We start from the raw sequence: 25,774 nt of genomic DNA on the forward strand, positions 1-25,774 counted from the left end.
CCTCTGTGACTCCTGACGTCACAGAAGTTTTCAGCCTCTGTGACTCCTGACTTCGGACGTTTTCAGCCTCTGTGACTCCTGACGTCGGAAGTTTTCAGCCTCTGTGACTCCTGACATTGGACGTTTTCAGCCTCTGTGACTCCTGACGTCGGAAGTTTTCAGCCTCTGTGACTCCTGACGTCGGAAGTCTTCAGCCTCTGTGACTCCTGACGTTGGACGTTTTCAGCCTCTGTGACTCCTGACGTCATAAGTTTTCAGCCTCTGTGACTCATGACGTCAGAAGTTTTCAGCCTCTGTGACTCCTGACGTCAGAAGTTTTCAGCCTCTGTGACTCATGACGTCACAGAAGTTTTCAGCCTCTGTGACTCCTGACGTCGGAAGTTTTCAGCCTCTGTGACTCCTGACGTCGGAAGTCTTCAGCCTCTGTGACTCCTGACGTTGGACGTTTTCAGCCTCTGTGACTCCTGACGTCATAAGTTTTCAGCCTCTGTGACTCCTGACGTCAGAAGTTTTCAGCCTCTGTGACTCATGACGTCAGAAGTTTTCAGCCTCTGTGACTCCTGACGTCAGAAGTTTTCAGCCTCTGTGACTCCTGACGTCAGAAGTTTTCAGCCTCTGTGACTCATGACGTCGGAAGTTTTCAGCCTCTGTGACTCCTGACGTCGGAAGTCTTCAGCCTCTGTGACTCCTGACGTTGGACGTTTTCAGCCTCTGTGACTCCTGACGTCATAAGTTTTCAGCCTCTGTGACTCCTGACGTCAGAAGTTTTCAGCCTCTGTGACTCATGACGTCAGAAGTTTTCAGCCTCTGTTACCCCTGACGTCACAGAAGTTTTCAGCCTCTGTGACTCCTGACGTCACAGAAGTTTTCAGCCTCTGTGACTCCTGACGTCACAGAAGTTTTCAGCCTCTGTGACTCGTGACGTCAGAAGTTTTCAGCCTCTGTGACTCGTGACGTCAGAGGTTTTCAGCCTCTGTGACTCGTGACGTCAGAAGTTTTCAGCCTCTGTGACATCAGCAGTCATAGAAGTTTTCAGCCTCTGACTCCTGAAATCGTGTTCTGCAGTCTGAACAGGCAAACGACCTAAAAGTGTCCCACATGCGCAGTAGAGGGCGCAGTATCGTCAGCCGTCTCAGTTTTCTCCCAACCATAAAAAGAAGAAGTGCTCAGTGTTCAGACCGTCATGAAAAGATCAGATACAGGTCGAATTACGTAAAAAAAAAAAGAAATCAGAATCGGGTCACTTCAGGCTGCAGTGTGAACGCAGCTTGATATGTATTCATTAACATCAGAGTGATATCAGTCTGTTCCTATCATTAGTTCATGTTTTACATGGGAGAAATGATGAGGTGTGGTTAGCCGCCAAGACGACGTCTATTCGTGTTTGGCACCACAAACAACATGTGACTCAATTTCAGCTGACAGATTGAGATTGAAAATAATGAAAAATTTACACAAAAATCAAAAATGGGTTTCTGTCGAAAAAAGGGCGATTACCGTAAGTAAGACATTTTTAATTGTCTAAAATGCAATAGCATAGAACTCCTTTAGTGAATTTGGACCAGTTGGAGCTGAAAATGTAACACTGGAGGAGCTTTGGGTGACACATTTTTATTGTCAGGTGTTTTCATCTAAAATGTATATGCATTTGGTACAGATTTGGTTAATTATTCTGTGAATATACTGTTTTTTTTCAGTAGATTGTCTCCTTCTTAAGTCTTTATGCTCCAGTTAACGACTAATCGATTACTAGATTAATTGACGATTATTTCAATAATCGATTCATCATATTTGATTAATCGTTTCGGTCCCTGTTAAAACCATAAAAATAAATAAAAAGAGTTGATCCTAGCTTATACGTCATGGGCGAGTTTTAACTTTTGAAAACAAAAATACACTGAAAATAAAACCCTCTAAGATTACAAATAGGCATACTAAAACAAAACCCCCCAAAAATAAACTGAATTGCCTTAAGTGATGTTACCAGATGCGTCCAAACATGGATGCTTATTTCTGAGAGGGTTAGTTTTATCTTCATTAAATAGCAACAAAAAAGCAAAGTGTACAAAAAAACTGAATGATATGTTCTCTAGACAAACTTTAGTAAAGTGACTTTGATTGCGCTTAAGGTAACGTCTTGGTAGCAGCTTTAAGCGGCGAGCCAACTCTCACTGGTCTATTGAAAAATCAAAGGGCAGTGAAAGCATCACTGACGGGAAAACTGCTGAGACCGGAGTGGAGGTATTATGTAAATGTGATGTAAAAGGTTAGAGCGGCCTTATGTAACGACGAAGGACGCTGCGCACTCACAGAGGTCTTCCCTGTCCAAAGACTGAGCTCCTCCACCAAAAAGGCCTTTGAAAAAGCCTCTGTTCGGAGCCTCCGGCGTCTCCACGGGGGTAAATAACTCGCTGAGCATTTCCTGAGGACGACAAAAGCATCAGCACGTCCGTTTCAATATATTCTCCCCCAGGATGTTCAGTCCGAGCAATAAACGTCAGCTTTAAAAACAAAAAACAACCTAGGATCTGAAATAATGCAATTTCCTACCAAAATGTCAACACTCCCTTCTATAGTTAAATTAACTTTACAGAAGCAATTTTAACTGAGATTTTACGTGACAGACAAACACAAAGTGGAGCATATTTGTGAAATGGAAGAAGAAAACAAAATTCTACAAAAAAAAGAAAAGAGTATTTATATTTAGCCGTCAGTACAAAAAATAAAATCCAGTGCAATTATTGGTTATCAGAATTCATTCCAGGTTTCCTACACTCTTTTGAAGCATCCCCACAGCATGATACTACCACCACTGTGCTTCACAGAGGAGCTGATGTGGACTCGAGTACAGAGTAGCAGATGAAAACATTAATCATTTGATATTTACAAATTACATCTGACAGACCAAAATATAGTTATGTGTAAATTTTGGTATTCTGAGAACCAAAATGAAAATAATTCATACAAATAACTCATAAAATAACAAAACAAAAAAAGAAGAAAAAAAATCTAAATCAATTTCTTTCAAAATAAAACTTCTGAAACTTTAACAAAAAGTTACTCAGTTGGCAGAGTATCAACTTTATACTTTATAATGAAATTACTCAAGTAAAAGTAAAAAGTAAGCAGAGTTAAAAATACTTTTAAAAGTACATTCTTTCCGAGAAGTTACTATCCAACTGCACATAGGCAGACATTTTTATTTTTTACAAAGCAGGTGGCCTCTGATTGCTCTGGAATTTATTTTAGGTGTTAAAATAAAGGGAGCCGAATGCAAAAATGACCCACTTTTATCTAGAAAACTATGCATCATTTTTCCCTAATTATGCCACGTTAAACGGCATTAATACGATTTTAAAGGAACAGAACTTTCTGATCTCGCTCCTCATAAAAATTGCCTACACAAATCAATCAGTTGTTTGCCAAAAATTGCAATCCTATGAACCGATTTCCTTGCTGCCTGACCTGAAGGTTGTCGCACGTCTCCTGGCTGTAGGTGATCCTCTGGATCTCGGTGGGGGAGGTCAGGTACAGAGCCTGGCCCAAGTTAGAGAAGCAAAACGTTCTGGCTATCCGCATATCTGTCAGCGGCAAGTAGTTGATGTCCAGCAGAGGCCGCAGACTGGGCAAGCTATAACCATCAAACGGAAAGATGTCAGAGGGATGTGGTGCTTTTTACAAGTTCTACAAACGACTTCATTAGCTGTGTTCAGATACCACATATCGCACTCTTGGCAGTAAATTCAAAGAGAGGCGAGGCGTTTTGATCAGAGGTATCAAAACTGCAAAGTACCAGTGCATACCTCAGGGTCATAATGTGGCCGTTGGCACAGAAACAGGCGATGCAGTAAGCCCCGGCCATCTGCACCACGTCGGCGCGCAGCACAAACGAGGTCTCGGTGATGTTGTGTTTGTAGATGCTGGTTTGGGACGGCATGGCCACCACGTTGGCCTGCTTCTCCGAACACAGCACGGCAAACTGGGAGTCCTGGCCTTCCTGTGAGGACGGAGGCGTGGCCGGCCTGCGCCTCCGGGTCTTCTCTTTCTCTTTCTCTTCGTCGGAGGCGTTGGGGTCGTACCACACTTCACAGGAAGGGGGCAGCATAGTTCCAGCAGCATCCAGCAGGGCCATGGTCAGGATGCCTCCTTTGAGTTGGACCAAGGTGCCTGGAAATGCAAGTTTGGGTTATAAAACAACAAAACACAGCACAGAGAGGAACTGAGAGGGCTTCTGCAGGTTTCAACAGCTCAAATTTCAGATGTTTTATTGCCTTTAAGAGTAACATTTAAGACTTGTAATGCAAAATGTGCAAAAGAAAATTACAAATTTTAAATGCATATAGTTTCTATAAATTATAGATCTTATCCTAGTCTCACTTTAGTTGAAGACAATTTGTTATCATATGTGCATCTGTGGCTCTCAATTCTCATTTTGTTCCCTCCAAATGTATTTTCCTCCACACCAACAATTTTGTTGAAATCAAATTCTTCAATAGGTAAGACGGATCTTTCTGCTCAACCACCGTGTTTAAAATCCACTACATCTCCAACTTCAGAATTTGTGTCGCACCAAATGCTGCTCTGAGATCAGTGCTAGTAGCCGCAGCGCAGATCGTTTTCTGGGGAGCTTTAGCCATGCCAGAGGATCAAAACGGTGACATTTCTAGGGTCTGTTTGTGGCACTGGGGAGCAGCTTTGTGCTTCTCACAGTACATATGGCTCTCTGCAGTCCTAACCCTCGTAGTGCCAAGCTTTTTTGCACTGAATTTATGTGGCATTCTATGGGTTGGCAAAAAAAAAGTGAGCCAGTGGCAAAGATGAACGTCTAGCTAGCCAGGAGTATATGAAATAACATAGTATATATAAAAATATAAAACTATTAAGGAACAAATAATACACTCAGGCTAGCTCTCTAGGGTATATTACTATTAAATTAATATACCGTAGCTATTAATGGACCCTAGCTAGCTACCTTAGCTGGTATGGTCAGTTGGCTGGACGATGTTTGTCCTCTAGCTAGCTGCTAACATACCCAGCTAGGTATGTTAGCAGCTAGCTAGATGTAGTCACAGGATGCAACAAAGAAGTCTGCCTCAAATTCTTGCCTGACCACAAAGTCAAAAAAATACAAACTACATGAATATATAAGATTAAACAGTCCTGCCGTGTCAAAATTTAATTAATTAATGTATTTAAGGCCAAATCAGATTTTAAAAAATTAATTTCAGACATTTTAAAGCCTTAATTTTAGACACATGAATTTAAGACTTTTTCTGTTATTTATTTGTAGAAATGTTTGGGAATGATGAGGTCTTTACACTTCACAAATGCACAGCAACTTTACCTTACCCAGATCTAATCGCTTAAAATCCCATTTGAACAAGGGCTGGAACTAACAATTATATTAGTTATTGATTAATCTGTTAACTAATTTGATAATTAATCAATTAGTCTTATGGAAAAATTTTCACATTTTGTAAATTTTTCATTTATGCCTTATTTATATAATATTGACATTTATTTAAAGATGCAAATAAACCAATAAATTAATTCTTTTTTAAAACATTTTATTGCCTATAATTCAATAACACAGTGTGCAAATAAACACTTGATCATTTGTAGCACAGGATGCATCTGCAGCTAAAAAATATTTTAACCTTAACATGTCAGTTAGCAAAAGGTGCTTAGCAGAAGATTTATTTTACAGTAATTTTGACTGGGTGAAGCTTAAAACTATGACATTTAAAAAGTTTTTGGTAGACCACGTTTACAGACACAGGGTTTTTTTTATGTTAAATGAAAAATGTATATGTTTTCTGTATAACTTTGGTTCAATTACTGCTCTGAATATATTGTTCCTTGTTACAGAAGCAATTTTCACTGAGATTTTACTAATTTAGTTGACAATAATTTTAAGAATTGATTAATCACTATTAACCCGATTAATTGTTTCAGCCCTAATTGAAACATATTAAAATATGAGGCTTTTTCCTGATAAAATAAAGCTCAAGAGGTATGAATACTTTTGAATGGCACCCCGTGTTGGGTTTCTCACCGCAGGAGGCAAAGCTGAGCGACTGCTGGAGCTTCTGGTCGCCGCCCGGCTGCAGGCTGAGGGCCACCATCATCACGGAGCCCTGTGTGGTCCCCACCAGCAGACAGGGGCTGGCCAGACTGCCCGACTTCCTGGGGAAACTCTCGCAGAAGTAAAAGGAGGAGATGGCCTCTCGAGATTCTCTGTCTATGCTGGTTACGCTTGAGCTACGCGAGCGGGTGAATGCGTTATCCTTCCCATCTAGACGGCAGGTTTGCGGATGAACAAAAAAAGAAAAACCAGACAGAGATAAAAATCAGGAAATTATTCAAGTTAGACGTCAAGAGAAAGCTGGTTCACATGTTACCAAGCAAAAAGGAAACCAGGTTAGATGTTCTGTAGAAACACACCTCACGACTCATTGATAAATGACCAGGCAGACAACAAGAAGCAAACCCTTTGTTAAGAACAGACCAGAGGGCTTTTGGACATTGAGATGCGTTTCTTTTGTCCCAATTTGCTTTTGTTCGTTTAAAATCCGACAATCTCAATGTGAAAAGCTCCAGCCGAAGCACGTTTGATCATCTTCTTAAAAAGAAAAAAAAAAAAAAGTTACTGAACGGGATCTCCACAGAAAAACTAAGCGAGGGGGAAAGATAATACATCGCCCTTCACCCGAGTTCTTCTCGAGGGAGAAACTGGAAACAGGAAAAGCAAGATTCTGGACGCCACGTGCGCTCAAGCAACACGAACTGCCTCAAAAAGAAACAGGACACGATCACCGTGAGAGGATTAGTGTCACGTGTTATCCACTTTCACAACGAAAAGCCCTCGTTTGTGGGGATTAGTACGAGTTATCCCACTCCGACCAAAGTCCAGCCGCGACCGGTCCACTCACATCGGTGCGGGTCTGACTTAGTTTTATGCACATTCAACTTCCGGGTCATCCTGGCCGCCAGCTTGCCATTTTTCATACTACCAACGGGCCATTTACACAACCAAGGGGACCACCGGTGGGAGCGATCCTCTGCGTCCGGGGCAGACACATCTCAAGTTACGGTGCAAAACACAGCAGCGCTTTTAAATTCACACAAACACTCTGCAACGCTCTCATAAATATATATATATATATATATATATATATATATATATATTATATCTTTAAAGTTAATATAAAAAAAATATATAATAATTCCTGTTAAAATAAGGGGGGGAGGGAAACAGGTTAAAACAGCAAAATTGTTTTCAATTCATTTGTTGGCTTACCCAGATCTAGCTTTTGCTCACCAGACGAGCTAATTTTCCGCGACATCTTGGCTGGAAAAAAGGAGAAACAAATACCCCTAATTTTTAAAAGGTGAGACGTTTTGTGCACCTGCTTAAATAAATCACAGCGATCAGGAATTAGAGGCACTTGTCCAAGAGTTGCAGCATCAAACATTTAGGAAAACGATCACTTGGTACAAACTGCAGGACAACTGTTGAGGCTCGGCTCTCCGAGAGGCGCTCGTGGACCCTTCAGCTTTTTCACATTGCACAGCCGCAAAATTTCAAACTTCAAACTGGGATCATATGAAACCAACATAAAATGGTGCGTAAGTTGCAGGAAGAAAAAAGAGCTGGGTACGTGGATCTAAAAATCTGAAAAATGCGGCAACAATAGGTCAACTTTTTTCAGATTTACGATGAGCGCAACTAAGTGCTGTCTAGGTGACAGATGGATCTCTGCAGCTCCTCCAGAGTCACCATGCCGAGGCGGGTTTTCATGAGAGGAACTGAACCATCCACCGAGAAATGCTCAAAGGCTGCAATTAGGCCTGTCAAACTAACTCATTTTGTTGGAAGATAAATCGTCCAAGAAGTTATTGTGATAAACGACAATATTATTGCTTTGAGATCATTTTCGAGTAATATAATAGTCAGGGCATAATAATGCAAGGACCCATTCTAAAATATCAATAAACTTTAAGTTCTATCCAAAATTTAACACAGGAACTGGAAGACATTTTAAATATCCAAAATAAATAAGAAATTAAGGCAACACTTTATTTCAAGAGGTGTGCATAAGACTGACATGACACTGTAATAAACATAACATCTGTTACGAACACGAAGGAGTCCACCGAGTTTATGGTAGAAAGAAATGGAGAAAAGAGAAAAACAATAAATTCTGCAAATGGAAATTATTGAGTATGTTTTAATTTATTGTGCGATTAATTGATTTATCACTTATTGTGTCAGGCCTAGATGCATTCTCGTTTTACAATCTTCTTCTTCTCCGCATGTGGAGTCAATTTGCTACCAGGTGAGATCTGAAGGCGCATGGCTGCAAAAAGATGCCACACTGTTTAGATTTCTTTTGAAAATAACATTTGTAAAACCTTTTTTTTAAACTTCCTAAATCACAATTATGCACCGCATCAGGTTGGTTTTTCATGAAGCCCAAATAAGTTTTTATACTAAATCTTATCCTAAACAGTGCATACAGCTTATGCCAAATTGTCTTGATTGTAACAAGACTCTGAATACAAACCAAAAATGTGTTTATATTCCAAAAAAAAAAAGAATAAAAGAAAAGCAACTGATTTTTTTTTTTCTGCTACCAGGAGTGTTGCCATTCCCAAACAAGAATCCCCCAAAAGTTGCCTTAGCAGTCCACAACCACCCTCCGCCGCCAGAATACAGACGAAGCAGAAAAGCATCGCAGAGGAGCCGGCACTGTCAAAGAAAGCAAGAAGCAGTTGAGAAATAAGATAATTATAATTCAGTGAACATTGTTATGCACAGAGAGTAGGTGGAAGGGGAAAAAAGAAATGAGCGGATAGCCAAAAGATCACACTGAATCGAAACCCTGGAAAGGGGAAATACAGCGAGCATCAACGATCGAGGAGAAACTCAAAATCCAAGTGGTTAGTGACACAAATATTGAGGCAGATTTTCTACAGCTTTCTTTCGGGGACGGGAAGTAAAAAGCATCAGATATTACATCCCCAAGCAATAATCCGTAGAGTGCGAAGAGAATCTGAATAGGAAATCTGAAAGAAAGGATGAAATCTGAAAGGCGCCCGTCATGCAATCAATAAATGCAACAGGATTATTTTTTTGTGATCAGTAAAAAAAAAAAGAAGAAAAAAAAAAGCCACGTCTCCACTGAAAATCTGTCTTTCATTGGCATGCTACGCACAGACCGGCAGAGGGTCAAGGCACAGTTTGGTTAGAGCGCCGCCATTCATGGAGAAAGAAACGGTGAGTGAAGGAAGAATGCACGTGAAAGATACAGTACCAAAGTCATTGGCAACCGTCTTGGAAAAGCGTCTGCTTTTTAACTTCACTGGAAATGAGGTTTTGGGGGAGGAGGGGGATTTAGGGTGGGGAAAGAGGACAAATCAGACGTCTTCAGCCACTTATGATTTGCTGGAGTTAAGAGGGCGCATGCACTGAAAGATACGGTACCCTTCTCTATGAAGTTCTGTTTTCGTTCATCGTCTGAATTGCAGGGTGAGGTAGATCCTGGGTGATAGATGGGAGCATTTGGGGAAAAATGCTTCTTTAAAAAAAAACAAAAAAAAAAAACTTTCCGGGATGGTTTTAGGTAAGTGGCTTACCTGACGTGGGTGATTTGCATCGGTCCTCTGAGTTGTTAGACCCATCGTTGGAGTCGCAAAATCCTGCAGAAATATCGATTTGGAAAAAAAAATTAATTAGCCCAATTTACTCCTTAGAAATCCCCAAACAATCCTTTGTCTGATGCAACTAATAGAGAGGTCAACTATTAGAAAAGCTGCAGGGATGGCAACTATTACAATACACCAAATATGGACCAAATGCTAATAATTTAACCAGGTCGGTATTGTTTGTCTACTAACACTGAAAGCTAGGTTTAAAGATACACGGCCTGATTTTGGTTAAATGACCTTCAAGCCTAAGAAAACTCCTCCTCCCCAACACCTCATTTCACTGCTGAGAACTCAAATCATGAGGAGATCTGAAGCAGCCGCTCTGAATCAAAACCAGGGAGTGTATCTTAATGAGGGAGAGGGAAAGCTTCCAAGAGCAAAACAATTGTGTGGGAAGGGGATAAAAAAAATAATTACAAAAACAAATCTGACACAATGGGACTTACGGAAGTGAGAGGAGCGCAGCTTTTTCACAGACTGAGAATACAAGCTAGAAAGTCTGGACATGTGAGACGAAGCAGTTGGAATGTCTTTCTCAAAAATCACACAAAGAGACCAACAAAAACGGTGAAAATCATTGAGACAGAACAAAAAAATGAGTGAAAATTAGAAGTGTAAATAATTAAAAAAAAAATAGCACAGATTCTCTTAGGCCTGCTGCTGAATTCATCTCTGAATAGAATAAAAGGGATGCACCGGTATCAGATTGAACTACTACAATAGTAAGTAGCTTTGTACTGATATAACTGTAACTAGCTAAATATTTTCAGACCCCAAATTTAAGATGCGATAGATGTGGATATAATGATCCACATATAGCCAGGTGTTTATGAAAACAAATATCACTGCCACATTGTTTAAAGAAACAATACTGTACACACAGGATCGGTGTCAGAAAGGTTTTCATCCACATGAACCCACACAACTACTGAGTGTTGTTTTAAACAACCTATAGGGGGCAGTGTAGCGCAAAGCTAAAACCTAGGTAAGCCAATCAGATTGCTTCAAAACAGTCACAACTTTCAGTTGGGAGTTAAATATGGCGCAAGAAGGTTTTGTTTTTGGAGAAAGATATATTGGCTGAACTCTTTTTAAATAGTGTGTTAGAATATAAAGTTAATAATTGCGAATCCCGTCAAAGCAAGTATGTGAATATATCGGTGAATTATTTGTCGCAGGCTGTAAGTTCACTGGACCCTAAATCTCTGTTTTCCCCAAGTACACGCACAAACACAAATACAGTTTTTTAAAAATCTTCGCTTTGGTCAGAGTTTCACCCAAATAATTGTTTTTAGTTATATAAAACAGAGTTTTGGTGTGGATAAAAGGTCAGAAAGAATAAAAATGTCTTTGTTTTCCCAGATATCTGGCTACAAGGTGGTGACTGAACTGGTGGGGGGGTTTTCAGCACACATGAACACTACATGGCTGCAAAAACAAAAACCCTCTTTGGTGTGGAAGTTTTAACAGAGCAAAAACAAATCTTTTTTTTAATATATATTTTAAATTCAGAGAAGATACAGGAATGTGAGGAGCTATTTAAAGGGAAACTGTATCTTGTATGTCATGTTGCGCCATGCGTGAGAGTTTGATTTTCACCAGACAACATGAAGGCTGAATGGAGTGCAGTCGCTCTGTTTGGCAACAAGCTGGGATTGCAAATGTTCGGTTGCAAATGTGCAAATGACTCTTGAAAATCTTAGAAATCTACATTCTTAAGGGAACACGCACTCAAACTTCTTTTTTAGTAATGCTAATTATTGTGCTAGCTGGGTAATTGCTAATATTAGCTTGAACACAAATGCCTGAATCATCAGCAGAACTTGATGAATGGTGTGTTGGAGCAGAAACGCATATAAAACCTGATAAATCCGTATCTTCTCCTCTATACTGCTGCGTTTGGAATTAGGTTTGTTTTTTATAACGAGAAATAAAAAGATGTACAATATTAATTGCAGACAAACATCAAGATTTTTAACAGGGATGCAAGTAAAGCTTATGTAATATTTCTATCACATAAAGGAATCAAAAGGTAATTTCGGTTATGATGCAGCGTTACTGACATGCACCCGCTCTGCTGTTTTTGCACTCTTACTCAACAGATGGAGAACCTGTAAGTGATGCCCCCTGTTGAGTGAGAGAAGCTACTGCAGGGGGCCGTGCTCATGGTGTGAAGTCAGGGCAGCTGCCAACTGTCAGCTCTGCCCGTCCAACTCCACCTCTAGCCGCCTGATCAAGTTGAGCTATACAGAGAGACACCAGGGCCGCCGCTCTGGGAGCCGTGGTGCTGCGGTACTTAGCGAGGCTCACAGGGCGGGAGAGAAACAAGACAGAGGTGTTAACCGGTGGGAGAGCTCACTCACCTCCAGAAGGCTGGCGTGGTTTCCGCGGGGAGCGAGGCTGCCTCTGGCAGGGGTCCGACGGGCTATACAGCTCCGAGGTGCCCAGGTTGAGCAGCAGGGTCTTCTGGACGTAGTCCACCACTGCCAGACCGTTGCTGTTCCCGAACACCACGCTGAGAGGCGGAGAGAGGCAGAGGACCTGGGGGTCAAGCGAGCCTCCAACCTTCTCCCATTTTGTCATCTCATCAACTTCAGTGGATTTTAAGGCATAAGTTTATTTATAACACATCTCAGCAACAAGGCAATTCTGTGTTTTTGGGTTTTTTTTACCCCTCCAGGGGGTCTTTTGTGGGCTCTAGTGTCCCTTATATGACAGTAGGCTGACAGGAAACGGGGAAGGAGAGGGGGGAAGACATGCGGCAAATATCGTTGGGTCCGGGAGTCGAACCCGCGACAGCCGCGTCGAGGACTGCTGTGATTGAATTGACACCATCATTTTTGTAAAGTGCCTCAAGGTGACTTGTGTTGTGCAGCGCTACATAAATGAACAAAAACAAATTGAAGTGTGCATGGCAGTTTAATTTCAACAAAGAAGAAGACAACTTCAGTGGATTTGGTGCGCAGGAGGAAAATGAAGATAGGAATCAATGACTTTTTTTTCAAGCCGCCATGTTAAACGGACTGTCCGGAAAAAGCATTTACGGTACGCATTTGTATATTACTGGTACATATTTCATAAAAAGTAAAAAAATATGCATATATATCTTTCTGTGAATATGTATTATGTTACAACATGGATACCTGCGGCTTACAGATAAGTGAAACCTACATATGTGTACACTTTTTTTGTTAAGTTAGTGGGTGTGGCTTATTTTACACTGGTTCCCTGTAGCTCAGAGAGAAGACTTTAAAATACTGTAGTTAGTTTATAAATGACTGAACGGCTTAGTGCTACAACACATTAAAGATCTGCTCCTGTTGTATCATCCTCCCAGACCTCTCAGGTCTTCTGGTTGTGCTCTGCTCTGTATTTTAATTCAAAATAAATGCCATACTCGAGCAGGACGTACACAGGGACTGTATGCAGAGACGTGATGTGATGCGTGAACACTTACAGGCCGAAGGAGGAGTTGACTGCCAGGCTGGTGATCTGCTGAGGCGGCTCCCCGCTCACCCACACCAGCTGGACCACCAGCTCCACCTGGTAGCCCGGAGACTGCTTCAGCGGGGAGCTCCGCACCCTGCATCAAACACACAGCGGGATGAGACAGCAGGCTGCACTTTACACCACCATGAATTATCCTTCCTCTTTTTCTCCCCCGCAGGGTTAGGCCACACTCACGACTAAATCTCCTCATTCCCCCTTCCGCCTTTTACTGTCGAGACATCTTTACTATTTCTAACATTTCTTTATAGACGGGATCATTTCACCACTGACCTCCAGAGGGAGTCATCTGATGACTGCATCGCCTTTTATGAGTTTGTTGACGGCATTTGTTTTAAGCAGGAAAGACATCAACCATGTAGTAAAAATAAGGATTTTTGCTTAAAAAGAAAACAAACAAACAAAACTGTGCGTACTGAAGGCATGGTATATTGTCTCTGGCTCCTTCGGAGGAGTTGACACCTGCAGTGAGCTGGTTCGGGGGCTCGGCCTCCTGAGGGCTGGAGGAAGCTGCGGAGGTCGGCAGGGTGGGGGTCTGCTCTCCCCCCGGATCGGGGGAGTCGGCCTCGCTGAACTCGCTCTGCATCCGAACCTCCAGCAGCTGAACGCGAGACAGAAGAGGAGAGCTTGAGTCAAAAACATCCTTTCTTACTTGCAGGATTACAAAGCAAGATTTTCATAAACTGCAAGAAAATTTAAACAAACACACAAATTAAAAGTAACTTCATGTATTAAGGATGCAAGTCATCGATCGACTAATGGCCATTTTCTTGAAAACCCAAATTTTCTCCTGTATGAATAAGGTCGACTGTCTTTGTACAACACTAAATTTTTCATGTTGAATTTAAAAGAAAAAATCTTTAGATTTTAACACTATTTTGAGTCGGCACTGTTAAGTAGAGACTGAATAAACAGAAAATGTCTTTGGTAAACTTAGACATAGTTATAATACATAATAAAACAGGAACCTCTAAGGTTGCTAAGTAGAAAAATAAAATATGAAAAGAATAAAATATGAGAAACACTTAATCCCCCACGAACAGAGATGTACCGTCTGTGGTTTCTCCTGAAGGAATATTAAAACTTCGCTCCATGTAGTTCATGACAGAACCTCAAAAATCAACCTTTCTTATTGGCATCATGTTTTTCCATCATGTTGCAATTTTTCTCTGTTACGCTCTCTACCTTTCCATCACATCCTCGCCTTCGTAGAAGATAAACTAATTGTTCATATTTCAAAACGGAACCACATAAAGTATATTTTGTATCCCACACCGGTCTCTATTTGGACTGCTTCTTTTTCTGGTATGGCCCCGCCATCTTTGTTTCTGTATCAACTGGCTCCGCTTAAGGATGACCAGCAGCTCCCTCTGCTGGATGGCGGCCAAACTGGCGGACATCATCAGTTAATTGATAGGAACTCATTTTAATCTAATAAGCAAATCGACAGCTAATCATAAGTTGATTAATTATTTGCATCCCAAGTATCCATAAAATTTGAGCGTCCTCAGTACAGGAGCCACTGCAAGCCAGAAATGGAAAGTAGTGATAAAGGATTGGTTCTCATGCATCTACCTGAACAACTTCAGTGGTGGCTTCCTGTTTGCTGAACCTGTAGATGATGACGTGCGCAGAAACTCCAGCCACGCACAGCATCCTGCTCTCCGGACACCAGAACAAGGTCTGGATGGCAAACGGGTCTTCGTCCACGATGTCGGTGCTCGGCTTCTCCTCCTTACCCCGGGCCCTCTCGAACACCTTGGCAGTCTTCAGCTTGTACAGCACTTGAAGCATTACTTTGAAAACATAGAACGAGAGAGGATTACAGCTAACTACCAGCAGTTTCAGAAAAAGATACATGAGGTTAATGATGCCCTTGAGAAATAGTAGATAAAAAAATTTGCTTTGTTGTTTACAATCAGAACAAGGCATCAATCTGACCATTTCTGGTGACGTTTTTTGTTACTCAATACATTTAAAAGCAAAAACTGGCTTTTTCATGAAATCTAACATGCTTGTTCTACTCAGATTCTGGAATATTTAAGTCTGAAGTTGGGAACCTACTTTCCCACAAAATCTCCAGTTTCAAACCCCGATTCAAATGGATTCTGAAAGATCTTGTTTTCTCTTTTGTTATGTTGCAGTTACATTTTGAAGGTTTGCCATTTACAAAAGGAAGAGTGTGTGGGGGTGACAAACCTCCAAGGCAATATTTTTCACTGCAATGGTTGACAGTGAGTGAAGCCACAGCACTTAGGTTGGACTACCCCCCCCCCACTCGTCTATCCACCGCAGAGTTTACTTTATCCATTGCAGCCTTTGCAAAGTCAAAACACGGTTTGTGTGCCAGACTTAAAGCTGGGTCTTTATAAGCCGTTGGAACGGTGGAAAAGCTTTTACCGGTGATTTCTTAAAAGAGTGCGTGAATATTTTCACATCCTGCATTTCTGGTTAAAAATAAAAACTAAAATAAAGCAAAAACAGCATTACTTTGACATCAGACAAACAATACCTTTGATTTAACTAGCCATTTGTTCCAGCTATATTTGTGAATTGAAATCTAGTAACAAGTGTTCAGTTTTTTTTTTTTTTTTTTTTTTTTGGACTACGTGTGTATGACCAATCAGAGAAGAAACACTTACATGCAGAAGCATCCCAAAATTTGATTGACCCATCGGCATGCCTGTTTTTGAAGAGAACCGGGAAAGAAATGTAACGCTACATAAGTTGCAACTTCAGAAATGAAAGGCAAACACTAACAGATTGTTTAATTTGGTCAATAATTACAGACCCTGTGATGATAATCTCTGGGTAAGTCTGTGTGCCTTGGCCCCAGTTTCCACCACTAATGGGCCATTCCTGTAAAAAGGAGAAAACTGATTAAATTATGATCGTTACCCGTCTGACTCAGGCCAAATTATTTACTGTATCTGCCACAAGATTTCTCTCTCTTGCTGCCTTCCCGTTAGACACCATGTCTCCGAACCCAAACGCTAGAATGGGAGAGACGATTTCAGGTCGGTTTAACAAAGAGGAGTAAATCACCTTCTTGCTGTAGCCTTGTCGCTTTTGCCGGCTGCCGACAGAGTAAAGTGCAGGAATGAGTTCAGAGGGGCAGTCGGCAAAATACTCGCAACACGTCACCGGTGACTCATGGATGGAGAGAGGGTAGGGGCTCTCAAATATCGGATACCTGTCACGATAAACAAAAACTGTTGACGTGTGAAAATAACTTAAGGAAAATATTATGTGTCAAGGTAGTTTAGGAGTTTGCGTGGCGTGATCTAATGCTGCTTGGGTTTGTTGATAATTGAACTTTGTCATTGATGCCAATAAAGTAATGATTTCTATATTTGATCCCCGCTCTTTTTATTTTAACACAACTGTAACTTAAAAGTATATTTAAATGAGAACAGATGAAAGAAAGTTAGAGATGCACCGATCAAAGTTTTCTGACAGATGTTGAAATTTGCTTAATAATACTGTATTTTTAATGTTAAATCTTCTATTTCTCATTTCTCTTATAATCTTCACAACTAGTGTCGCTGTGTGAGCAGTTGCTGTAAAACAGCAGCTTAGGAATATTTTAAAACAAAAGCAAAATGACTGAGCACCTTCTAAACTGGCTTTAGCATCCTAGCAATTAGCGGGGTTAGCATTACTAAGACAGCATTCTTTTGTGTGTATTACAAAGAGAATTATTCAATTGCTTAATTGCATATAAGATGCACAAAGAGCTGCCAACATTACCAAATCTGTAATTTTCAATGACAGGCAGAAGTTAAAAGTTAAAAATATCAGAACAAATTTTCTGTTAGCTACTCAAAGCCTTGCTCTCTCTCACTCTTTTGCAGCCTTAACGTGTTATAGTAAAGAAATGTAACTTTGAATACGTACTTCTTCTGATGAAATTAATACCTTACTGATTTTAAAAAGAGCTACGTTAATTTCAAGTTTTCTTCAACCAGTGACAGCTTCCACACAAAAGGTTATTGTTGCCATGGCAGCCAAACCTTAACAAAAATCCAGCCTTGTTGGAAAAAGATCAGATTTTTGATTTTCCAACTGATCACTGGTCAAGGATTAGTGAGCTAGAAATCATCCAATTCCCATTGTGACCTGTGCAGCTCCACTCATTAGAGGCGTGTTTCCACAGCAGAAATCTTTTCGTCATTTTTACACTCGTGCATTATTACATGATTGGGTTTCCGTTAATTTTACCCACTAAAAACAGATTAGTTTTTCTACTAGGGTAGAAATTTATCACAGAACAATGTCTCTGTGGTGATGTAGTTATTTTCCTTTTGGCAAAAACTTTTGGACATAGTTTTGTTGAGGCAAAAACTATTTGTTGAACTTATTCAACAGTACACATAAGTCATTAGTTAAAGTCAAAAGTATCATAATGATACTCGAAACATGTCTTTTGTGTTCTTATATCGAACCCAGCAGAGAGAAATTATACACATTCCTAGAATACAACAACTTCTTTTTTCTATTGTTTTACATTTAAAGACAGTAAATTATTACCCAATTTGTCCAAGATCTATTACAACTAAATCCTTCTCAAGGAGGACCACCACAGCGTAAGGCTCCTGAAAGTCTGGCAAGAATGAGAGCAAAATATGAACATAAATGCTTGAAGTTCTGTGACTTTTAATGGAAATGAAGCAAGTCTGCTGCGGACAGGTTTCACGACTCACCATTTGGATATGGAGTTTCGCAGAGCGTTATGAAATCTACAATGGGATAGTCCATCTCCAGGACGGCAGTGCTCTTCCCGTGCATCACGGTCAAACAGGCTCTCCTCCCCACTGTGTCGTACGACAGCCCTCCGGACAGAACCATGAACGGGTCCCTGGTAACGGCAAAAACTTTACGGCTCGCTCTGTTACAGTAGGACTGTTGTAAATATTAAAAGGACCAGGTCGTGTCAGTGGTAAATGGGTGAGGAGGGACAAAATTTACTGTTGCACCTTCTCCTGAGAGTGTCTGGCCCCTTTTTCAGGAAAATCCTACTTTTTAATCATAACAACTAATTAATCCCTGTCCTCAAATACCTGAGGAAAAAAGTGAGATAACTAGATCACTTTCTGTGAGGATGTTCAAGTTTTCTTCTGTTTTTTTTTTACTTTTTGACCTTGACATAGCAAAGTGTCCATTTCCTCTTTATAGGGTTTTTACATGCAACTTAAGCTTAAGACTTTTAAAGACCATTATGAATGAAATTTAAGACCTGCAACATGATAGAAAACAAACGAAAATCACAAATAAATAAATGGCATGTATTGGAAACAGAAGTGAGCCAGTGGCTAAGATGAACATCATCCAGCAAACTGGAGATAAGTTCGCACATACCCATGATGGATGTAAAAAAAAAAAAGCTAACTGACTAGCTAGCAAGCAAGGGTATATTACCAGCTAGTTACCGATAGCCACAACAACATTTAGTCACAAAACATTGTGAAGATGTCTGTGTACAACTCAAAGTTTAGCAGTTCCCTTGAGAAAAAAGAAAACTACATAGAATATATAAGATTAAAATGTTAAATAATTACATTTAAGACCTGTGATTAATGTATTTAAGACCAACTTTTTCTTTTAAAGAGAATTTAAGACATTTTAATGCCTTAATTTCAAATGGATGAATTTAAGACTTTTAAAGAATTTTTTTGACTGCTTTATTAAACCACTTCCCCAATAAAAGTGATCACAACACGACTACCATAAAGCATGTGACAACTAATCACAAGTAAACATCATTCATTACATAATCTAAACACAACCTCTGAGAGCACAAACGCTGATGATAGGCACCTTTCCAGCTTTCCATTTACAATAAGGACACCGTCCTCCAAACTGATGTGTTTGGTTTATGCAGAGCAACAGGAAAGGCGCCTCTGAACACAGGATATGGATCCAGGCGCGAGCAGACACAGGAAGGGTGGGAGCTTTCTGCCATCACACTTACCCAGCTCTTGTAGTTTTGTACTCCACTTTTAGAATAGGCTTGCACGGCTCTGGCTTTTTTCCATCCTTAGGCTGCTTTCCTGTTAGTAGCCAGGAGGAGCAGTTTCAGAACTTTATAGAATCGATGCTCTCAACACATGACATGCCTTGCTGCATGCCGTCTGTGTATGCATGTGTGTGTGCGACAGCTCCTACCATGTGGCGTGATGATCTGTGCAGGCTTGGCCGGGGCGCGTATATTCCACGTGGTCAGAGTGCCATCGGAGTGGCTGCAGACAAACTGTTTCCCCTCGTGGTGCCAAGCAACCGAGTGGATCGCCTGAGAGACACAGAGACACATCGATAGGATGTGTAACATTGTGCTCCACCAAATGGAAAGTCAGAATTTGGTTCTCTATTGGCGTTTGTTGCACTTTTAGAAGTGGTGGTGGACATCTTCTTGCATACAGTTCATTGCAAAAGTAACCAGACTGCCAGATTTCTTACATTTGATAACACTACATCCACAAAAAAGTGGCTTTAGAGGAACACAAAAATGCACAATTTTTTTAAAACAAATAAAATCAGAAAACTGATATTCAATACTATCTCAGTGATAAAAACTAGAAAATAACGTCTTCATGATGATTTTCACTAATGTTCTCTAATGTCTGGATTAAGATTGAAATTAAATTACTTAAGAGGTAAACTCTGAGCTAAACAGGAAATTGGTTGAACTATATTTTTACTTAGGGACGTCAGAGTAAAGGGGACTAAATACAAACTCACGGCACACTGGAAAAAACATGAACACTACCAAAAGCCTGAAAGTGTAGTATGTTTTCCCTTTTACGCCACAATTGTAGACTTCTTTGTGCTGGTTTATTACACAAAATATATTAAAATACGTCGAGGCAAAATATTGAAAACCTTCAAGGTGTGTTGATGTAAAAGCCTGTTGGTCATTACAAAGGGAGGTAATTAGTTCCTATGCCGTTTGCTCAACGATTTCCAATCTTGTTTTATTTTCTGTTAGCCATTCCACTGACAAGCAGATCTTTCAGGTTTTGTGACTCAAACTATTTGGGAGCTGCTGTTCAGACGGAAACGAAACAAGTCCAAACACGCTTTGGGAGGCAGAACCCTGGACCGAACCGGTTCGCTCACAAGAACTGAGCGAAAGTGAAAGGAAATGCCTTACCTCATCATAATTGTAGCGGTAGTCAGCCTTCTTGGACTTCAAATCCCACAACACCACGACCCCACACTCAAATCCAATTAGAAGCTGGATAAGAAGAGAAAAAAGCAAAATTAAACAGGATTTTATCCCTGACGTTCCACAAATGCACCTTTAGAGTTGAGGACCTACATTATGACATGAAAAGTAATAAAATATGCTATTATTTGACTTGGAAAAAAGAACAGTTTTAGGAAAAATTTCCAAAAGAAACCCAAACATTTAAAGTGTTTTAATAAAATTTTTTATGATTTACAACTGATTGTTAGAAGCGCTACAGCATTTATAGTACGCTAAAAACTGTCAATGTCAGATTATTTACAAAACATACTTACAGACCTAAGTGCTGTACAGCAGTAAAACAAGTCAAAAACATGTATCCCAAAATACAAAACAAAAAAAATAAAAAAGATGCCTTCTTAAATCCAGAAGGGTGGTTTCATGCAATTCAATGACTAAGAAATGAATGACAATGATGGATAAACTACACACAATTATAAATATACAGAATACACACATAGATATTAAGATAAAATAGATTTGGACACACTTTTAAATTGATGGCTGTTTTAATTTATAGTTACCTTGCCCTCGTCCATGGGGTTATCACTAATGTGCACAACAGGCCCCGGGTGCGTCTTGGTGGATCTGCAACAGAACAGCAGCATGCATTTTAAAGCAATCTACGAACATTTTGAAGCATGGTCAGATATGATGTGTATCTTACATTTTAGAGCTAGACACTGACAGAGAAACTGTGGCAGCTTTCATAAGCCTAGTTCAGATAATGAGGCAATTAGGTGAAGGAAAAAAAAAAAATAACGAGCAACACTGACTGGCTTGGACAAAGGTAAAACAAAATATCCTGGTAAGAAAAAAAAAAAGCACCAGTGGACTACAGAAAGAGACATGACACAAGAGAGGGAAACAGAGCGAGTATGGGGGTCTGTGGGAGATTATGCTGCGTGGAGACAGGATCACCGAGGCAACGCAGTAAGGGGCACGGAGGAAAGCGAAGATTTGGCCTAAAGAACGTGTTGCTGCCTCTGAGTGTGGTCTGGCTCCGGTGGCTAATGATCTCATTGCTGCTGATGAGTCAACACAGACAGAGATGTCGCAGTGAGTAAAAACAAGAGAAAGACCAGAAGATGAACTCCAGCCGCCGCCTAATGAGGATTCGGCATAAACAGGCAGCTGGCACGATGAAAGCACGCAGACGGCACACACTACCAGGATAAAAGTGTCTGCACGCCGTCGTAAATGAGTCCGAACCGCATTCAAAACCCGACTGATTCTTAGCTTCTGACAAAAAAAAAAAAAAGGGTGACTTTTCAGACTTTACATAAGAATCCGTTATTAATCAGAGGCTTTGGTGTGTATGGACAATAAGGTTCTTTAATGAAATGCTTGAAGGGCTGCAGCCTGTTTGTGGCTTGTTGTGCCTTCAGTTCTCTGTAAGTGAAAAGCAATCTCCGCTGCGTATTCATTAAGATAGCTGCTGACTGAAGGCTCCGGCGATGATACGCCCACCTCTGGTTGTCAGGATTAGGACGGCTGCACAAAAAAGTTCTATCTTTGCACAAGTAGCAAGTCTGCCGTAACTTATTAGAGCTGCACGATATTGGGAAAAAAACAAAAACAATATTGCAATTTTTTATTTATATTTCTACTGGGATAAACATTACATATGTTGGATGTTTTGCCAGTTTAGGAAATTGTTTTGGAAAGTTGAAATAAATGTTCTGAATAAGAAAGTGGTGTTCATGTGTTAAAATAAGGCCTAAAATTAAATAGTGCTCGATTTAATTGATAAACTGCAGAGGCTAGATGGCATTCATCGGATGAGAAAATGCAATAAATATCAGTCTTTTAAAGAGTCAAGGCAAATAATGCACATTATGCATAAAAAAAAATCTTAAACTGTACATACTTGTGCAATTGCATAGGTTCACAAAATTCTTTTTTAAATTAAATTAAAGTATTATGTATTTTTCTGCTACATAGTGCCATTTTTATAACTGTTGTTATAAAAATGCTAAATTGATCAAATATGACTTGAAAGAAATTTGACTGATGATGCTCTGTGAGGAAACTGCAGGTCCAAGGAGGAGCTTCGTTGCCGAAGGCGGAGCTAAGTCCACCTCGTCATTTTTCACAGCTGAATGGTTGCCACGGGAGATTAAAGGATTTCTCCAACATGCTAATATTCATTTGCAAATATGCAATGAACATTCAAATATGGAAAAGGAAGTAAAAAGGAAGAAAGAAAAAAAAAATTCAAAAGCTCGCACTGAAGAAATTAAATCACTAATTTCCTAAGAACAACGTACTCTAAGGCTTTTGTGTGCATCTTTAAAGGGATGCTGATACCTTCGATACATCTTAACATGTCAAAGCACAATCTTAAAAAAACAATGGACATAATTACTCACATAGCTTAAGGAATATTTCAGTTGACCCCGTTTACTTAAACTCACAGCTCCACTCTTTAAATATAAGTTAACAGTGGTAATCCAGGTCAAATGCAATGGTGCAAAAAGGCAAAATTGCAAACTTATGTCATAACTATCAACTTTCCCAAACATGAAGAGACGTTAGAACTTTGTAATTATTTTACTAGCAGAGCTCCTTCACTTAATAAGTAGCAGCATAAGAAAAGAGAGGCGAGCCACGGAGCTAAAAAGCCCAGAAAGAGACATTTCTGTCAGAGATCTGACAAGCCTTTTGCAAAGAAATGACTGTGAGTTATCTTTCACATTTCACACTACATCTTCTCTTTTCCATTTTCACAAGCGGCGAGGCAAAAATCATTTCCCATCTTCAGTGGCTGTTTCCTTCACGGATGGCACACTTTGCTCTGACACTTTCAACTCCCAGATCTAAAGCAGCAATTCATCGGATTTCACCTGCAGCCTCGCACTCAAACACACACGTTGGTGTCTGCTACTCATTTCGGCTGCCAGTCACAGTCTAAAAATCTATTTCTTTAGCTCGCTTGTGGGCACGCTGGGGGAAGAAAAAAAAATTACTTGAAAAGAACTTCGACAGGCCCAAGTTTTCATTTTTCAGGAGTAGTTCGGCGAGCAAAGTTTCCGATGGTGAATTTACCAAGACCGAGATCAAATTTTACTAAAACGCTGCAGGGTTTCCTCTCCGTGTAACTGATGGTTGCAAAATAAAAGTCGCCACACGAAACGTTAAAATTTACTTTAGTTTGAAACACCAACAAAGTCGGCTATTGCATGTCTGTCTCCGATGCTGGCTACTGTGCGCTGCTCTCGGGAGTGAAGCAAAACTAGAGATGATAGTCTGAAATAGAGGGAGAGAAAAGGCAGAAGAAAGATAGCTAAGGAAGGTTAAGTTGAATGCATTTTTCAGTTCAAGGCTGTGAAATTGATCCTAATCTTAACAGTGACGTAGTTATTTAATATAGTTTTACCTTCGTCAGTAAATGTTTCAGATACAATTTGAAAGCTTCCTGATTTTGGTATTTAATCAGCAGCGTCGTGTCACAAAAATCCTACAGGAAACCCTGTGTTGTCAAAAGTCACTTTATAAAAAAATTAAAAAAAAGAGTAAAGGATAAGATGTAAACCTGTGATCATCACAGTGAGTGTTTGGGTCACAGGATTAGGTCACTGGGGTTATCAAGAGGGCACTTCCTGTCATCAGGCAGCAAACACTTCCAGGAGTCCCAACAACAAGTCCTGGCATAGCATAATCACCACCCTTATGCTGCAGCCCCACTTGATCGGCGCTACGGCATTATCAGCTCTACAGGACACAATATCAGCGACTGCACAGCCAGTCACATTCCTCTGCATCATGGAGTTTCCTGGTTGAGTGTCGGCTGCACCGGTGCGACAGCGAGATATGCAAATAGAACAAAAGGGTGAGGAAGAGAGAAGAACGTCGTGGAGCACAGACTCACAATTCGATGGCTTTGTTCCACATGATGACATAGCCTGAGAGGGTGAAGGACTCCACGTTGACGATGTGGATGTTTCCTCGCTCTGAGCCGATGTACAGCCATTTGCTCTGGAAGGGCAGGTGGCAGTATGTGATTCTGCAAGAGATCAGGATGCATCAGCAGCAGGCTTTTCATTATCCCATGAGTCAGAGCCATCAAAAGGCCCCAGCTTGTCCCTAATCACGCTGGTCCAACTGGAAGGAGCGTTGAATGACTAGAATTTAATTACAAAGGCCTTGCACTGTGTCACACTAATGAACCCGTACTATTTATAACTCAGTGGGGAGGAGTAGCAGAATAAATACTGCTGTCTTTTCTCGACCAGGGCGAAGGACGCACCGGGCCGTACATCACTTTTACAGTATAGGATGTACTGATTGTGCAGATGCTGCGTTTTTAAACGCACATCCCCTCTGCCATCTCCGTTTACGTCTCACGGGGCTTTCAAAGACCATGGGAATTTTAAAAGATGCAGCAAAACAACGAGAAATAGTGTTTGAGGTGGATTGTTGCCAACCTGGGAAACTGTGGTAGAAATACAGCAAGATGTTACTTTTTTAATATTAGAAACAACTTCCATATAACATTTGGAAAAAAACATCAGGTTCACAATAAAAAGTCTAAAAATAAGTTAAACATATAAATACAAATTGCTAGAGATAAAGGCTCACTATACGTCAGTCCCACCAGGATGTCACGATGTTTTTTTGCGATTGTTGCGGCCTAACATTGCTTATTTTTTTCAAAACGTTGCGGCCAAAGTTGCAATGTTTTAAGCTACCTTTTTGACATGACATGATCTTACAAAAAAATTTTAAATTGATGCACATAACTTTTCCACACAAAAAAAAAAGACAGAATGTTAACAGTTATCACCGTATTTCTCTGGTGTACAAGTCACTAGCCAAAGCCAAATTATGAAAACAAAAGTCCAGAAAATACAGTAGTTCAAGTGAAAATAACATTTTCAAGGACTTTAATAAAAATAAAATTATGTCCTGAGGAGTCAAAAAAATCCATATTGGTCATTTAAGTGAAAATTAACTGTACACGCAGTGTTACCAAATCCTACAAAACATCTCAAAATGGTTTTTGCAAAAACCTAAACAAAAAAATGTTTAAAAAATGGCAAATGTTACATCCTTCATCTTGCAGGTTCGTTTTTCAAGCAACATTGTGAAACAGGAAGTTGAATTAGAAGAGGGCTAAGCCGATTGGTCAAAATTCAGCAGCCTTGCCGTTATTGGCCAGAAAAGAAGTAAACACAGAAAGCATGGTGATTGGTCGGATCTTGCGAAAAAGGTGCAATGACTGGCTAAAATTGCAAAATTTTCAAATGATTTCATTACTAGTTGCGATTGCAATGTCACAACTTTCTGGAGGGACTGATGTGTGACTCA

The 25,774-nt window shown here is 40.2% G+C and overlaps 1 protein-coding gene across 10 annotated transcripts in view; it reads right to left on the bottom strand.

Moving 5' to 3' along the window:
- stxbp5b (syntaxin binding protein 5b (tomosyn)) overlaps nt 1-25,774 on the bottom strand; it is a 44,628-nt gene that overhangs the window by 9,518 nt on the left and 9,336 nt on the right. Inside the window, exons 5-27 of one of the 10 annotated variants that reach the window (XM_028000259.1) lie at nt 24,336-24,470; nt 20,989-21,052; nt 20,369-20,452; nt 19,384-19,507; nt 19,190-19,268; nt 17,922-18,076; nt 17,749-17,821; nt 16,264-16,411; nt 16,010-16,077; nt 15,861-15,901; nt 14,794-15,014; nt 13,635-13,819; nt 13,169-13,294; nt 12,075-12,226; nt 9,640-9,702; nt 9,488-9,544; nt 9,318-9,365; nt 7,301-7,351; nt 6,933-7,061; nt 6,056-6,295; nt 3,804-4,167; nt 3,466-3,631; nt 2,311-2,422 (exon numbers count right to left, since the gene is read on the bottom strand). In XM_028000259.1, coding sequence (XP_027856060.1) covers nt 2,311-2,422; nt 3,466-3,631; nt 3,804-4,167; nt 6,056-6,295; nt 6,933-7,061; nt 7,301-7,351; nt 9,318-9,365; nt 9,488-9,544; nt 9,640-9,702; nt 12,075-12,226; nt 13,169-13,294; nt 13,635-13,819; nt 14,794-15,014; nt 15,861-15,901; nt 16,010-16,077; nt 16,264-16,411; nt 17,749-17,821; nt 17,922-18,076; nt 19,190-19,268; nt 19,384-19,507; nt 20,369-20,452; nt 20,989-21,052; nt 24,336-24,470 — 2,885 coding nt within the window. Of the gene's footprint in view, nt 1-2,310; nt 2,423-3,465; nt 3,632-3,803; nt 4,168-6,055; nt 6,296-6,932; nt 7,083-7,300; nt 7,352-9,317; nt 9,366-9,487; nt 9,545-9,639; nt 9,703-12,074; nt 12,227-13,168; nt 13,295-13,634; nt 13,820-14,793; nt 15,015-15,860; nt 15,902-16,009; nt 16,078-16,263; nt 16,412-17,748; nt 17,822-17,921; nt 18,077-19,189; nt 19,269-19,383; nt 19,508-20,368; nt 20,453-20,988; nt 21,053-24,335; nt 24,471-25,774 lie in introns of all 10 variants that reach the window. The other 9 variants (XM_028000258.1, XM_028000261.1, XM_028000260.1 and 6 more) reach the window with 9 other exon arrangements.

This window comes from Xiphophorus couchianus, chromosome 19 (assembly GCF_001444195.1).
Source record: "Xiphophorus couchianus chromosome 19, X_couchianus-1.0, whole genome shotgun sequence".
NCBI classification, from domain to species: domain Eukaryota; kingdom Metazoa; phylum Chordata; class Actinopteri; order Cyprinodontiformes; family Poeciliidae; genus Xiphophorus; species Xiphophorus couchianus.